At 37.1% G+C, this 17,993-nt stretch overlaps 1 protein-coding gene across 5 annotated transcripts in view; it reads right to left on the bottom strand.

Annotated features, from left to right (window-relative positions):
* Positions 1 to 17,993, bottom strand: part of LOC123498631 (transmembrane protein 138-like) — a 64,929-nt gene that overhangs the window by 41,569 nt on the left and 5,367 nt on the right. For all 5 annotated transcript variants that reach the window (XM_045245930.1, XM_045245929.1, XM_045245928.1 and 2 more), the window contains 2 exons: positions 10,570 to 10,714; positions 10,262 to 10,334 (listed from right to left, as the gene is read on the bottom strand). In XM_045245930.1, the coding sequence (XP_045101865.1) occupies positions 10,262 to 10,334; positions 10,570 to 10,703 (207 nt within the window). In that variant the 5' untranslated portion in view covers positions 10,704 to 10,714. The remainder of the gene's footprint in view (positions 1 to 10,261; positions 10,335 to 10,569; positions 10,715 to 17,993) is intronic.

Here is a 17,993-nt window from a genome sequence, read left to right as displayed (position 1 = left end):
CACACACACACACACACACACACACACACACACACACACACACACACACACACACACACACACACACAAAGACGAGACGCGGTAGAGGAAGGACGCAATACCGTCGCTCCCGAGAATCAGCTGATCTTCACTACCTTTGTTTGGGTTTACAGTGGCCTGGGCGATAAGTGTGGACTCATTTTTTTTTCATAAATACAGTGTTAAATAATAATGAGTGAGAAAGATATTCCATCTAAATGCAGGTATGTGACAAGGGAAAGAATGAAAGCTGATGATGACAATGTTGGTGAGGGAGAAAGAGAATTTGAAGGCTTTGATATGGCGCAAACTTCACTATTTGATAGAGTCTTGACTATCGAACGTAAATTAGATAAATTGATAAAGGAGAGTATGGGAATGAAAGAGAATGAAGAACAGGATAAAGAGTTCCAGAAATTGAAAGAAAGGATAAAAAGAGTGGAAGAAAACGAAACTAGGCTAAGAACCGAAAATGAAGAATTAAAAGTGCAAATAGCGAACTATAAGAAATTGATGGAAGAAGGACTCGGTAAAGCCGAGAAAGAAAAAAGAAAAGATAAAAGATCTAGTTAACAAAGAAGAAGAAAGAGTACAAGACATGATTAAAAAAGAAGTACAAGCATGGAGAATCCAAGATAAGAAAGACAAGGAATCATTTCAAGAAGTATTTCAAGAACAGTTAAAAGAAAGAGATGAAAATATGACAAGCAAAATGATAGGAGTCCTCAAGAAAAAAGAAAATTTAGTAAGAGAAATTGCGGAAAAAAAGAAGAGTGTAATTATTTTTGGACTGAAAGAAAAAAATGTTAAATATAGACCAAGAAGGGAAAAAGACGAAATGAAATCAGTAAAAGGCCTACTAAAACATCTGAATGACGAGGATAGACAGAACTTAGAAGAGGAAGTAGAAGAAATCCATAGAATGGGACCATATCAAGAAGGAACAGTGAGACCAATTAAGATATTACTAAAATCACAAGCAGCAGCAGAAGAAGTACTATATAGAAAAATAAAACTCAGAGAAACAGAAGGTTGCAAAGATATATATATAAAGAAAAATAGAAACGAGGAGGAAAGGAAGAGACACAATGAACTGGTGGCAGAAGCAAGAGAAAAAATAATGAAAGGTCAGAGGAGGAGAAGAAGGCATTTTTGGAGAATTATAGGAGACAGGATAAGGAAATGGTATATAAAAGAGAAAGAAGAGAAAAGAATGGAGCAAGTTTAACTAAAAATGATAAGAACAAGAGATTAAAAATGATGTATACAAACATAGATGGGATTTTATCTAGTAAATTAGAATTAAGAGATTACATAAAGAAAGAAGAACCAGATATTGTATGCCTGGTGGAAACAAAGTTAAATGAGGCAATAAAAATAGACATAGATAAAAGGTATAATATATGGAGGAGAGACAGAGTGGGTAAAGGAGGAGGAGGAGTCATGATGATGTTAAGGAAGGAGATAGTGGTAAATCAAGTGGAGTTTGGGAAGGAAAATCAGAAATACTGTATGTTAAGATGCATATTAACAAAAGGAGTTAACAATCATTGGAACATATGTGCCACCAAAACAAACTCATGGACTAACCAAGAATATAGAGACATGATAGATGACACAATAAGGAGTCTTACAAGAATCATTAAGGAAAGGAGAAAAGTGATATTGGTAGGAGATTTCAACTGTAAGGAGGTAGACTGGGAAAATTATGAAAGTGGTATGGGGAAGATGCCTGGGAGATAGATTCCTGAACCTAATGATAGATAATTTGATGGTCCAAAGAGTAAAGGAAAACACAAGATTCAGAGGAAACGATGAGCCGGCAAGATTAGACCTAGTTTTACAAGGGATATACCAATTAACGATGATATAAGATACAAGTGCCCATTGGGAAAGAGTGACCATGTAATATTAGAGATGGATATAGAAGAAGGAAAGGAAGATAGAGATGAATCATACAAAGGAGACCGATTAAATTACAGAAAGGCTGATATTGAGAATCTCAAGAACTATTTTAAAACGTAAACTGGGAGGAGATGGAAAACTCATTAACGGTTCAAGAGAAATATAACTTATTTTTGGAAATATACAAAACTGGGGTCAGGAATATGTTCCGAAATATAGACCTAAAGAAGAAGGAAAGAAAGATTGGTTTAATGCAAGATGTGCTAGGGCAAAGGAGAAACGAGATGGAGCATGGAAAAGGTGGAGAAGAAACAGAAATCCAGAAAATAAGGAAAACTTCAAAACAGCAAGAAATGAATATGCTAAGGTGAGAAAGGAAGAAGAAAAGAACTATGAAAAGGACATTGTCGAAAAATGTAAGGAACAACCAAAATTGTTCTACAGATTCATAAATGGAAAAATAAGACAAAAAGAAACAATAGAAAGGTTAAAAGGAGAAAACGGAATGGTGGAAGACCCAAAAGTATGGCAGAACTGTTAAATAGTAAATTTCATGAGGTCTTTACTAAGGAATCCAAATTTGAAAGACCACAGGGTAATAGAGAGACTGTCTATATGAAAGAGATTAAAGTAACCAAGCTTGAAATAAAACAGTTGATGACGGAATTGGATGAGGAAAAGGCAATGGGACCGGATGAAGTCTCAGGCAGAATACTGAAAGAATGTAGGAAAGAACTAGCAAGTCCAATATACAACATCATAAAATGCTCAATAGAAAATGGAACAGTGTCAGTGGAGTGGAAAAGAGCTGAGGTGGTTCCCATATATAAGAGCGGAAGGAAGGAAGAACCTTTAAATTACAGGCCGGTATCACTAACTAGTGTAATATGCAAGATGTGTGAAAAAGTAATAAAGAAGCAATGGATCGAGTTTCTTGAAGACAACAAAATATTATCAAATAGCCAATTTGGTTTTAGAAAAGGTCGGTCATGTGTGACAAATTTATTGAGTTTCTACTCTAGAATAGTTGATAAAGTACAAGAGAGAGAGGATGGGTTGACTGTATTTATTTAGATCTAAAAAGGCTTTTGATAAAGTGCCACATGAAAGATTACTATGGAAGTTAGAGGAGAAGGGTGGCTTAAAAGGAAGCACATTGAGATGGATGAAGAATTACTTAAGGGGAGAGAAATAAGGACGATAGTTAAAGATATGAAGTCCAAGTGGAGAACAGTAGACAGCGGAGTGCCATAGGGTCAGTATTGGCACCAATACTTTTCTCGTATATATAAATGACATGCCAGAGGGAGTGAACAGCTACATAAATCTGTTTATGGACGATGCGAAACTGTGCAGAGTCATTAAACAAAAGAGGATTGTGAAATACTACAGGAAGACTTAAACAAGATCTGGAAATGGAGCAAAAAATGGGAGATGGAATTCAATGTGGACAAAAGCCATGTCATGGAAATGGGAAAAAGTGAAAGACGACCAGTGGGAATCTATAAGATGGGAGATGGAGTAGAACTAGAAAAGGAAAAAGGAAAAGGACTTGGGAGTGACAATGGAAGAAAATAATCAACCGGTAAGCCATATTGATAGAATTTTCAGAGAGACGTATAATTTGCTAAGGAATATTGGAGTAGCATTTCACTATATGGACAAGGAAATGATGAAGAAATTGATAAGTACTAAAATAAGACCTAGATTGGAATATGCAGGAGTTGTGTGGACTCCCATAAAAGAAACACATAAGAAAATTAGAGAGACTACAAAAATGGCTACAAGAATGGTTCCAGAATTTAAAGGGATGGCATATGAGGAGAGACTAAAGGCTATGGATCTACCAACCTTGGAGCAGAGAAGAGAGAGAGGATCTGATACAAGTTTATAAATTGATTAACGGAATGGATGAAGTGGATAATGAGAAACTGATCCTGAGAGAAGAATATGACTTTAGAAGCACAAGATCGCATAGTAAGAAACTAAGGAAGGGACGATGTCTGAGAGATGTTAAAAACTTAGTTTCCGCAAAGATGTGTTGAGACTTGGAACAGTTTGAGTGAGGAAGTGGTATCAGCAAAGAGTGTACATAGTTTTAAAGAAAAATTGGATAAGTGTAGATATGGAGACGGGACCACACGAGCATAAAGCCCAGGCCCTGTAAAACTACAACTAGGTAAATACAACTAGGTAAATACACACACACACACACACACACACACACACACACACACACACACACACACACACACACACACACACACACAATACAAAACATCAAATTTTCTAATCTCTCTCTCTCTCTCTCTCCTCCTTGTCTCCTCTCCTTCCCTCCCTCCACCTCTTCCTCTCGAAAGATAAGCTACATGCGTCCCGCTTGTGTCTAAAATATTAGCAAATGTCACTCTCTCTCTCTCTCTCTCTCCGAAGAGAGAAGTGTCCACTTTCCTCTTCGAAGGCGATATAGTGACTAAAAAACAGCAGCATAATACACAAAGACGACAAGTATGACAAGCTTGCACGAGTTTCCCGCGCTCGGGCACGCGGCACTACCACCACTACCATCCGGCATGAAGGGGTTAATCGCAAGGAAATAAGGAAACTTTGCTACTCAGGTGAAACGGCTAGTGCCGATGCCAATGCAGCATAGGAATTTCCCAGCATCCTCAAAGAAATGATTGATGAAGGCAATTTTCATCCTGACTGCATTTACAACATGGATGAGGCTGGTTTAATGTACAAAATGCCTCCCAAGTCAACATTTGTGGCAAAACAAATAAAAAAGGCAAGAGGAAGGAAAGCTGACAAGGCTAGGTTGACTATTTTATTTTGTTGCAACTTGACTGGATCCCATAAAATGAAACCACTGATCATTCATACAGCAAGGCATCCAAGGTGCTACAGGCATCTCAAAGATATGAGTCAGGCGCCATTGTATTGGATGACGACTAAAAATGGTTGGATGAGTTCCTCAACCTGCAGGGCTTGGCTGCTTGATTGTTTTGTCCCTGATGCTCGTTGGAAGTGTAAACAGTTAGGCATCACATTTAATGTGATGCTAATAATGGACAACTGTCCTGCTCATCCCCACTACCTGACTGATCTTCACCCTAACGTTAAAATTGTTTTCCTTCCACCGAAAACCACATCTATTGTTCAGCCACTTGATCAAGAGTTCATAGGCAATGTCAAATCTATATATCAAAAGCTTGTTTATGAGGACTTTAGACTGAAAACTGAATGTGGAGCAGAAATCCACCAGATAATTGCGGAAGCAAACAGGGAATACCAGGATGCTGACATCAATGTGGATGAACATCCACCCCTTGAAGTGGAGGAAACAGATCAACTTGTTATCCAACAATACACCAACCCCAAAGCAATTTCTGTCCACCAATATTGGAGAGAATTTACTGTGAGGAATGCAATTGACTTCCTCTTGAAGGCCTGGGATGAGATTAACATGCCTACAGTGCGTCATGCCTGGCGGTCCTTAGTGCCCCACTTGGTGTCAGATGAGCGCGGCAAAGTCCAGACACACTCAGTCTCCCTGATGGAAGCTGCTGCTGCTGAATGTTGTGTTCCTGGTTTTGAGAATGTCACGCCAGATGAGATTAAAGAGGTGACACCTGAAGTTATCATGGATGTGGCAACTATTGAGGATGTTCTAGAGAATGAAAACAAAGGCAAGGCAGTGGAAGCTCCATCACCTGGTGAGCTCACCATGCAGCAGCTGAGCAGAATACTGGCTGGGGTTGACGCTTTTAAAGAGTGCATTACAGAAAATGAAAACTGCAGTGTGCACATAACAGAAATGGTGCATCAACTGGATGAAGTGATGCCTTATTATACAGATTTGCACTCAAAAAAAGTGAATGAGAGATGGCAAACTCTCATAACAAGATTCATATGCACTCCTACTGCAGCCACACCACCACCACTGATGCCAGGACTCGCTCCCAGTGCTGAGGATAATGATGATGTGGACTTCCTTGGATTTGAGGATGTTTTACAAGAGGCAGAAAATTTGATGAGAGATCAAGGTACCAATGGCAGACCATGTCATTTACCTGCAACAGTGAGGAATGCAGGCCTCACTCCTACATTGGAATGATGCGGACCACACTGTCGAGACGACTTACTTGCCATCTCGAAAGCGGAGCCATCAAGGATCACTACACTACACAACATTGCAGTCGCCTAACTCGCCAAGATCTCAACAATAACATGAAAGTCATTGACAGAGAACGTGACCCACACCACCTTCAGTATTTTGAAGCCATCTATATCAATGAAAAACAGCCCACCATGAATGTGCAAACCAATAACCTGCTAATTCTCCCATCCTCTAAGCGTCATCACACCACGGAAAATGCGCCAGCCAATCAGCCCACAGCTTAGCTCCTCCCACCGCTCACCTGATCCAGTACTCTTGTTTATAAGGAACTCTTCACTTTTTTTTTTTTTTTTTTACGTAGGGAAGAGGGCCAGCCAAGGGCAAAAAAAAGAAAGTTAGAAAAAGGCCCACTTGAGCGCTGGCTCTCCAGAGTTCAAAAAGTGCCAAAACCGTCAGCCAGAATTAGGGGAGCAAATGCCTCGATACCTCTATCTTAAAAGAAGACAAGTTGTAGGAATTCGGAAATACAGATGCAGGGAGGGAGTTCCAGAGTTTACCAGTGAAAGGGATGAATGATTAAGTGTACTGGTTAACTCTTGCATTAGAGAGTTGGACAGAATAGGGATGAGAGGAAGAAGAAAGCCTTGTGCAGCGGGGCCGCAGGAGGAGGGGAGGCATGCAGTTAGCAAGATCAGTAGAACAGTTACCATGAAAATAGCGATAAAATATAGAAAGGGATGCAACATTTCGGCGGTGAGAAAGAGACTGAAGACAGTTAGTTAGAGGAGGGAGTTGATGAGACGAAGAGCTTTGATTCCACCCTATCAAGCAAAGCTGTGAGACTGGAACCCCCCCAAACATGCGAAGAGTACTCCATACAGGGATGGATAAGGCCCTTATACAGAGTAAGCAGTTGGAGGGGCGAGAAAAACTGTCGGAGACGCCTCAGAACACCTAATTTCATAGAAGCTGTTTTAGCAAGAGATGAGATGTGAAGTTAAGATTATGAGCAAAGGACAGACCGAGGATATTCATTGTGGAAGAGGGAGACAGTTGAGTGTCATTGAAGAAGAAGGGATAGTTGTCTGGAAGGCTGTGTCGAGTTGATAGATGGAGGAATTGAGTTTTTGAGGCACTGAAAACTACTAGATTTTCTCTGCCCCAATCGGAAATCTTAGAAAGATCAGAAGTCAGGCGTTCCGTGGCATCCCCGCGTGATCTGTTGATTTCCTGAAGGGTTGGACGTCTCTGAAAGAACGTGGAAAGATGTAGGATGGTATCATCAGCGTAGGAGTGGATAGGGCTAGAAGTTTGGTTAAAAAGGTCATTAATGAATAATAGAAAGAGAGTGGGTGACAGGACAGAACCCTGAGGAACACCACTATTAATAGGTTTAGGAGAAGAACAGTAGCCGTCTACCACAGCAGCAATAGAGTGGTCGAAAAGGAAACTTGAGATAAAGTTGCAGAGAGAAGGATAGAAACCATAGGAGGGCAGTTTTGAAATCAAAGCTTTATGCCAGACTCTAACAAAAGCTTTTGATATGTCTAACAGCAAAAGTTTCACCGAAATCTCTAAAAGAGGATGACCAAGACTCAGTAAGGAAAGCCAGAAGATCACCAGTAGAGCGACCTTGACGGAAGCCATACTGGCGATCAGACAGAAGATTGTGAAGTGACAGATGTTTGAGAATCTTCCTATTCAGGATAGATTAAAAAACTTTAGACAAGCAAGAGATTAAAGCCATAGGACGGTAGTTTGAGGGGTTAGAACGGTCACCCTTTTTAGGAACAGGTTGAATGTAGGCGAACTTCCAGCAGGAAGGAAAGGTACAAGTCAATAGACAAAGTTGGAAGAGTTTGGCCAGGCAAGGTGCAAGCACAGAAGCACAGCTTTTGAGCACAATAGGAGGGACCTCATCAGGTCCATACGCCTTCCGAGGATTTAGGCCAGAAAGGGCACGGAAAACATCATTACCAAGAATTTTGATTGTAGACATGAAATAGTCAGAGGGAGGAGGAGAGGGAGGGACAAGCCCAGAATCGTCCAAGGTGGAGTTGTGAGCAAAGGTTTGAGAAAAGAGTTTAGCTTTAGAGACAGAAGAGATGGCAGTGGTGCCATCAGGATGAAATAAAAGAGGGAAAGATGAAGAAGTGAAGTTATTTGAGATGTTTTTGGCTAGATGCCAGAAGTCACGAGGAGAGTTTGAGTTTGAAAGGTTTTGACATTTCTTGTAGTATGCCTACAAGAGAATATATATATATATATATATATATATATATATATATATAGAGAGAGAGAGAGAGAGAGAGAGAGAGAGAGAGAGAGAGAGAGAGAGAGAGAGAGAGAGAGAGAGAGAGAGAGAGAGAGAGAGAGAGAGAGAGAGAGAGAGAGAGAGAGAGAGAGAGAGAGAGAGAGAGAGAGAGAGAGAGAGAGAGAGAGAGAGAGAGAGAGAGAGAGAGAGAGAGAGAGAGAGAGAGAGAGAGAGAGAGAGAGAGAGAGAGAGAGAGAGAGAGAGAGAGAGAGAGAGAGAGATCTGATTACCATAGCTGGGAAAATAATGAAAAGACTTACAATAACCAATAAAATTAAAACAATAATCTTATCAGTTATAACTAACAATCGATAACTGGCGATAAATTTATCACCCAATAAGCAGTAGCCAATAAATATAAAATCTTGATATTAGTGATAACAATATTGATATTTCAAACAAAAAAAATTAGATAAACCAAAATCTTTAAAGGTTATTTTATTCTTAACAAATTTGGAAAAATCTTGAAAACTTTAAATTGAATGTTTATCCTGTCTCTTCACCAATAAGATGAATTATTTAAAATAACTACATTTGATTTTGAAAGCTAAAAACTGCAATATACTCATGCTGCAAAAACTTAAATTATCAATTATTGTTAGTTTGGTACCAAGCATCAGGGATACTGATGAATTTAAAAACTGAAAATATATAATTATTATTATATAACCAGCAGGAAAGCAATAAATAAGGTAGCTACGAGCAGCATCTTTAATGGGCCAAACGTTTCGACATTTCATCTTATGTCATCATCAGTGGTCTAAAATAAAATAAAACGATAAAACAAATATAAGTATAAAAGAATAAAGTAAAAATACAAAGAGAATTACAATGGTAAAAATTCACACTATCATAAGTGGGTATGCTGACAGAGTATTGTTGAGGATGGGATTACTTGATTGGGTTGAAATATAGAGGCAGTGGTCAGTATCGCGGAAAATGGTGTCTATTACAGGTTCTGGCAGATTTTCCGACACGGGACCACTGCCTTGGGTTCAACCTTATCTCAGTCAGTGGTCCGTGTCGCGGAAAATAGACACAATTTAAGAATACTGAATCTGGCATATTTTCCCAAGATAAAGCCATCCTCAACAATACTCTGTCAGCATACCCACTTATGATAGTGTGAATTTTACCATTGTAATTTCTTTGTATTTTTACTTTATTCTTTATACTTATATTTGTTTTATCGTTTATTTTATTTTAGACCACTGATGATGACATAAGATGAAATGTCAAACGCTTGGCCCATTAAAGATGCTGCTCAGAGCTACCTTAGTTATTGCTTTCCTGCTGAAAATACGATTTCCCAGAAATCAACCTGTTTCGGATATTATATAACCAATAACATAATATCATTATTGCATTAATCTATAGCAATAATGCCGATCTATGGTTGATATCATGGAGCGTTACCAAAGAGATATTGATAAATAAATAAACCAATATATGAACAAATGACAGCATTTACTTCCAAGTATAAAAACACCACAGAAGAAAGCACTGTAATTTTTGACAAAGTGATGATAATTCATTTGCACGCTGACCACAAAACTGACATCATATTGTTCCCAAGAAAGCTTAATACTATTAGTCTGGAGTTGCTTTGATGATATCTTCATAAATGAGATCCAAATTGTTTTTACTCCATAAATTGAGTTACGTCATACTGGCTCAGACTATGAAAATACACCTATAACCTAACAAAACAAATTACATATTGATGAAGTAAACAATTGAAAAGAGTTAATACTAATAATAATTATTAACTCCATGTTTTTGTTTTAAGCCTGCATAATTATAGAATATTTGGAGATTGTTGCAAAATACAAATTCATAAATTGAGATGCTTCAAAGCTTAGTGCACCACTGTAATACACACTAGTGTAAGTAATAAGTAAAACCTGAGTGTATGTTGTGGAGAACAATGCAAGGCACAGAAGAATAAGCGAAAATACAAGACACACATCTTGAATTCTGTAAACAATAAATATGGCATCAGTAAACATTATCTGCAAGTTTTATAAATCTTATATAAAAGAAATGGCATGTATTTACCAGCAGATGCTCATGACTCCAATATAGAAATAATCTCATAGGGAGAAAAACTAATACTACTTAAAAGTTATCAATTCAGGTATTATAACTAGCTTTTAAAAATGGTTTATGAATAGGAAATATATTATAACTGTAAAGTTACTCTCTAACTTACATGTAAATGAGGAGTGTCAAAAGGTGGTTGTGTGAGAACACTTGGAAGAGAGCATTGAGTATTAGGTCAGCTGAGAGTAATGCCAAGGAGATTCCACTCAGCCACTGGTAGCGATTGATGCCATCCCATGCCATCACTCACAAGGCTGGGAACAAAAACACAGCAAAATTTTTAATAAAAGATTGTACATATGTAGAGTTCAAATTACCAAGTTCAAGAGAGGTAGCAACATATAACTGGTGATTGAAAAACCTCCTAGCAGGGTTACTTTTATCTAATAACAAAAAACATCTACTTTTCAATATAAAGCAGGGGAAATTCAAGAAAACTATTAGTGCTTCAGTTTTACAAGGAAATTGTGCCAGACAGTACATTTTTCTATCCCAGCAGAAATAACAGTTGTTACAGGAAAGTACACTAGTGAGAAAGAAGGAAAGAGAAGAAAAATAACCATATAAATAAATAAATAAAACAGAAGCAACACTACAGCTCCAAATCCAAAAGAAAATTTAACCACAACCAACATATAACTATTCAGCAGAAAATAGATATAATAGAACAACATATCACACAATAACAATAGCTCAACACAGTAAAGCTGGAACTCCAAATCCACCATAGTTCACCATAAACAAGTGTCACACAACCTCTCCCTGAGTGCCTCACACTGGCTGCCTGTCTGCACAGCTGCTGACCACACCTCGTTTACTGCCTCACACCTCTACTATCCACATTTATTCAATAATTGTTCATTTCCCAATTCTAAACTATAACAATATCACTGGAGACTGCAAATACAATGACAAAAAAAGTATGCTGTTACTATGTAAATAATAAATTAAAATAACATGATATCTACAACCAGATATTCAAAATACATATATTCCTTTATGTTTTCCTCCCTAAATATAAAATTTCTATATAGCTTAGTTAGTTTATTGACAAAAAAATAAAAAGAAGCAAATAAGTAATTTAAAAAGAAATAATCATCGATCTCTCTAATGATTGAAAGGCCATGGCAGGATATCTTTCATCTCTCCCTATTCACTGATTCCTTTCTCATCTAACTTTGTTCAGCATTCCACTGATTGTTTTGAAACTTTGGTTCCCTACTTATTTCCTTATTTGACTTTTCATGGTAGTACAGTATTGTTATGGCTACCAAATCAGCTACTTACAGCTTTCCACCACCAATTGCTTCACCAGGTCAACAAGAAATGGATACAAACAGTCATGCTAGATGTTCAGGGGAGGAAGAGTTACAAATGGCAATGGTAAATACATTGGATCAATGGGTGAAGGACTATACAAGATATAGAAGGGAAGAAGAACCATCAATGTTAGATTTGGTTTTCACACACACACACACAAGGGAAATATGACACATTCTTACAGAAATATAATGAAGGAGTAAAAAAAAACTTTGTACCTGTTTATAGAGTTAAAAAAAAAAATACATGCTTGGTACAATGCTAGATGCATACAAGCAAAAAGGCAAAAGATAAAGCGTGGAAGAAACTCATAAAGCAGGGAAATGACTATAACAGACGGCAGTACAAAGATGCTAGAAATTAATATAATATATTAGAGTAAGGAGAGAGGAAGAAAGAAACTTTGAGAAAGATGTAGGGAATAAAAGCAAAGATGAACCCAAACTTTTCTACAAGTTTATAAGAGGCAAAACAAAGAATAAGGAAACAATTGAAAAAATAATTAAAGGAGGGAAGACATACCAAACAGAGAAGGAAATGTGTGAAATAATGAATGAGAGCTTCAAAACGGTGTTCACAGCAGAAGATAATTTCACAGAACCTAATAGGACATGAGATTGCCAAGGATTACAGGAGATTGCAGTTGGAAGTTAGAAAAGCAATGGGGCCAGATGGTGTATCAAGCTGGGTATTAAAAGAATGTAAAGAGCAACTACTAGATCAAATTTGGGAAATAATTACAAGTTCAATAAATGAAGGGACTAGAATGGAAGAGAGCCAATGTAATACCAATATTTACAGGAGGAAAGGCAACTGAACCACTAAACTACAGACCAGTGTCACTTACAAGTGTCTTGGGGAAGTTATGTGAAATAATTATCAAAGAAAATGGGTTAAATTTCTAGAAGAGGAGCAAGTTATATAGAACTGACAATTTGGGCTCAGGACAGGGCGGTCATGTGTATCAAACTTGTTAAGTTTCTACTCGAGAGTCATTGCAGGACTTGAAAACAGAGATGGATGGCTAGATACAGTATACCTGGACATTAAAAAGACTTTTAATAAAGTCCCTCATGGAAGACTACTTTGGAAACTAGAGAACATAGGAGGACTGCGAGGAACTTTACTCAAATGAACAAGAGATTATTTGAAGGATAGAGAAATGAGAACTGTGATCAGAGATAGATACTCAACTTGGGGTAAAGTAACTAGCGGAGTGCTACAAGGGTCAGTGTTAGCCCCAATTATGTTTCAGATTTATGTAAACGACATTCACATTGGGATAAACAGTTATACATATAAATTTATTCGCTGATGATGCAAAGCTGCTAAGAGTTATCAAAACCAGAGAGGACTGTCTGCTGTTGCATGAAGATATAAACAAGACCTATGAGTGGAGCAGGAAGTGGAAATTGGAGTTTAATGCCAAGAAATGTCATATAATGGAACTAGGAAAGAGTAAGAGAAGACCAGTATGAAACTATTTGATGGGAGAGGAACAAATAATGAAGACTAAAGAGGAAAAAGATCTGGGAATGATCATACAGGAAAATCTGTTTACGTATTCTTTGCCTTGTTGTTTTCTCGTATTATTTTTTTGCTTTCTCTTATTATTTCCTGCTTTTCTCTTTACTCTAAATACACTTCTAGTATTTAGAATGGTAAATAATAAAAACATGTTAATTTATCCAAATAAATAGAGTATTTTGTACAATTTTTTTTGGACCACATCCCGTATCCCCCCTATTATCTATTGTTTCTTATGAGAATTACATGTTTGTTTTACACGAATTTTGATATACGCAATGCTTCTTGGAATGCATCTATCACGTAAATCGAGTTACCTATATTTGATGGGAGAGGAACAAATAATGAAGACTAAAGAGGAAAAAGATCTTGGAGTGATCATACAAGAAAATTTGAGCCCTGATACATAAGCAAGATATTTGGACTATCTTATAATAAGATGTTGACTAATATAAGAGTGGCATTTCATTACATGGATAAAGATATAATGAAAAAAAAATCATCACAAGCACGATACGCCCAACGCTAGAATATGCAGCAGTGGTATGGTCTCCGAGCTCTAAAAAGGATACAAGAAAATTGGAAAGGATACAGAAGATTGCTACAAAGATGGTGCCGGAATTACAAGACCTCACATATGAAGAATGACTGAAGGAAACGGGACTGCCAACCTTACAAGAAGGAAGAGAACGCGGGGACCTAATAACATACATAATGTATAAGATAGTAAAAGATATTGAAAAAATAAACAAAGAAGACCTGGTGCTGTTGACGGAAGAAGATGGAAGGAGAAGAGGACATGAAAAGAAGATCAGGATGAGGCAGTGTGTGAAGGATATTGAAAAAAAGTTTTTCTACACAGAACTGTGGAAAAATGGAATGCATTGGATAATGGAATTGTCACAGGACTCACAGCACATAGTGTGCATAACTTAAAAGAAAAACTAGATAAATGGAGATATGGAGACAGGACACTATGAGCCATGCTCAAACCCTGTACAATACAACTAGGTAAATACACACACACACACACACACACACGAGACGCGGTAGAGGAAGGACGCAATACCGTCGCTCCCGAGAATCAGCTGATCTTCACTATCTTTGTTTGGGTTTACAGTGGCCTGGGCGATAAGTGTGGACTCATTTTTTTTTTTTCATGAATACAGTGTTAAATAATAATGAGTGAGAAAGATATTCCATCTAAATGCAGGTATGTGACAAGGGAAAGAATGAAAGCTGATGATGACAATGTTGGTGAGGGAGGAGGAGAATTTGAAGGCTTTGATACGGCGCAAACTTCACTATTTGATAGAGTCTTAACTATCGAACGTAAATTAGATAAATTGATAAAGGAGAGTATGGGAATGAAAGAGAATGAAGAACAGGATAAAGAGCTCCAGAAATTGAAAGAAAGGATAAAAGAGTGGAAGAAAACGAAACTAGGCTAAGAACCGAAAATGAAGAATTAAAAGTCCAAATAGCGAACTATAAGAAATTGATGGAAGAAGGACTCGGTAAAGCCGAGAAAGAAAAAGAAAAGCTAAAAGATCTAGTTAACAAAGAAGAAGAAAGAGTACAAGACGTGATTAAAAAGAAGTACAAGCATGGAGAATCCAAGATAAGAAAGACAAGGAATCATTTCAAGAAGTATTTCAAGAACAGTTAAAAGAAAGAGATGAAAATATGACAAGCAAAATGATAGGAGTCCTCAAGAAAAAAGAAAATTTAGTAAGAGAAATTGCGGAAGAAAAGAAGAGTGTAATTATTTTTGGACTGAAAGAAAAAAATGTTAAATATAGACCAAGAAGGGAAAAAGACGAAATGAAATCAGTAAAAGACCTACTAAAACATCTGAATGACGAGGATAGACAGAACTTAGAAGAGGAAGTAGAAGAAATCCATAGAATGGGACCATATCAAGAAGGAACAGTGAGACCAATTAAGATATTACTAAAATCACAAGCAGCAGCAGAAGAAGTACTATATAGAAAAACAAAACTCAGAGAAACAGAAGGTTGCAAAGATATATATATAAAGAAAAATAGAAACGAGGAGGAAAGGAAGAGACACAATGAACTGGTGGCAGAAGCAAGAGAAAAAATAATGAAAGGTCAGAGGAGGAGAAGAAGGCATTTTTGGAGAATTATAGGAGACAGGATAAGGAAATGGTATATAAAAGAGAAAGAAGAGAAAAGAATGGAGCAAGTTTAACTAAAAATGATAAGAACAAGAGATTAAAAATGATGTATACAAACATAGATGGGATTTTATCTAGTAAATTAGAATTAAGAGATTACATAAAGAAAGAAGAACCAGATATTGTATGCCTGGTGGAAACAAAGTTAAATGAGGCAATAAAAATAGACATAGATAAAAGGTATAATATATGGAGGAGAGACAGAGTGGGTAAAGGAGGAGGAGGAGTCATGATGATGTTAAGGAAGGAGATAGTGGTAAATCAAGTGGAGTTTGGGAAGGAAAATCAGAAATACTGTATGTTAAGATGCATATTAACAAAAGGAGTTAACAATCATTGGAACATATGTGCCACCAAAACAAACTCATGGACTAACCAAGAATATAGAGACATGATAGATGACACAATAAGGAGTCTTACAAGAATCATTAAGGAAAGGAGAAAAGTGATATTGGTAGGAGATTTCAACTGTAAGGAGGTAGACTGGGAAAATTATGAAAGTGGTATGGGGGAAGATGCCTGGGGAGATAGATTCCTGAACCTAATGATAGATAATTTGATGGTCCAAAGAGTAAAGGAAAACACAAGATTCAGAGGAAACGATGAGCCGGCAAGATTAGACCTAGTTTTTACAAGGGATATACCAATTAACGATGATATAAGATACAAGTGCCCATTGGGAAAGAGTGACCATGTAATATTAGAGATGGATATAGAAGAAGGAAAGGAAGATAGAGATGAATCATACAAAGGAGACCGATTAAATTACAGAAAGGCTGATATTGAGAATCTCAAGAACTATTTTAAAACGTAAACTGGGAGGAGATGGAAAACTCATTAACGGTTCAAGAGAAATATAACTTATTTTTGGAAATATACAAAACTGGGGTCAGGGAATATGTTCCGAAATATAGACCTAAAGAAGAAGGAAAGAAAGATTGGTTTAATGCAAGATGTGCTAGGGCAAAGGAGAAACGAGATGGAGCATGGAAAAGGTGGAGAAGAAACAGAAATCCAGAAAATAAGGAAAACTTCAAAACAGCAAGAAATGAATATGCTAAGGTGAGAAAGGAAGAAGAAAAGAACTATGAAAAGGACATTGTCGAAAAATGTAAGGAACAACCAAAATTGTTCTACAGATTCATAAATGGAAAAATAAGACAAAAAGAAACAATAGAAAGGTTAAAAGGAGAAAACGGAATGGTGGAAGACCCAAAAGTATGGCAGAACTGTTAAATAGTAAATTTCATGAGGTCTTTACTAAGGAATCCAAATTTGAAAGACCACAGGGTAATAGAGACTGTCTATATGAAAGAGATTAAAGTAACCAAGCTTGAAATAAAAAGTTGATGACTGAATTGGATGAGGAAAAGGCAATGGGACGGATGAAGTCTCAGGCAGAATACTGAAAGAATGTAGGGAAGAACTAGCAAGTCCAATATACAACATCATAAAATGCTCAATAGAAAATGGAACAGTGCCAGTGGAGTGGAAAAGAGCTGAGGTGGTTCCCATATATAAGAGCGGAAGGAAGGAAGAACCTTTAAATTACAGGCCGGTATCACTAACTAGTGTAATATGCAAGATGTGTGAAAAAGTAATAAAGAAGCAATGGATCGAGTTTCTTGAAGACAACAAAATATTATCAAATAGCCAATTTGGTTTTAGAAAAGGTCGGTCATGTGTGACAAATTTATTGAGTTTCTACTCTAGAATAGTTGATAAAGTACAAGAGAGAGAGGATGGGTTGACTGTATTTATTTAGATCTAAAAAGGCTTTTGATAAAGTGCCACATGAAAGATTACTATGGAAGTTAGAGGAGAAGGGTGGCTTAAAAGGAAGCACATTGAGATGGATGAAGAATTACTTAAGGGGAGAGAAATAAGGACGATAGTTAAAGATATGAAGTCCAAGTGGAGAACAGTAGACAGCGGAGTGCCACAGGGGTCAGTATTGGCACCAATACTTTTCTCGTATATATAAATGACATGCCAGAGGAGTGAACAGCTACATAAATCTGTTTGCGGACGATGCGAAACTGTGCAGAGTCATTAAACAAAAGAGGATTGTGAAATACTACAGGAAGACTTAAACAAGATCTGGAAATGGAGCAAAAATTGGGAGATGGAATTCAATGTGGACAAAAGCCATGTCATGGAAATGGGAAAAAGTGAAAGACGACCAGTGGGAATCTATAAGATGGGAGATGGAGTAGAACTAGAAAAAGTAAAAAAGGAAAAGGACTTGGGAGTGACAATGGAAGAAAATAATCAATCGGTTAGCCATATTGATAGAATTTTCAGAGAGACGTATAATTTGCTAAGGAATATTGGAGTAGCATTTCACTATATGGACAAGGAAATGATGAAGAAATTGATAAGTACTAAAATAAGACCTAGATTGGAATATGCAGGAGTTGTGTGGACTCCCATAAAAGAAACACATAAGAAAATTAGAGACTACAAAAATGGCTACAAGAATGGTT

This window comes from Portunus trituberculatus, chromosome 48 (genome assembly GCF_017591435.1).
Source record: "Portunus trituberculatus isolate SZX2019 chromosome 48, ASM1759143v1, whole genome shotgun sequence".
NCBI lineage: Eukaryota > Metazoa > Arthropoda > Malacostraca > Decapoda > Portunidae > Portunus > Portunus trituberculatus.
This window is presented reverse-complemented; position numbering and strand designations above follow the sequence as displayed.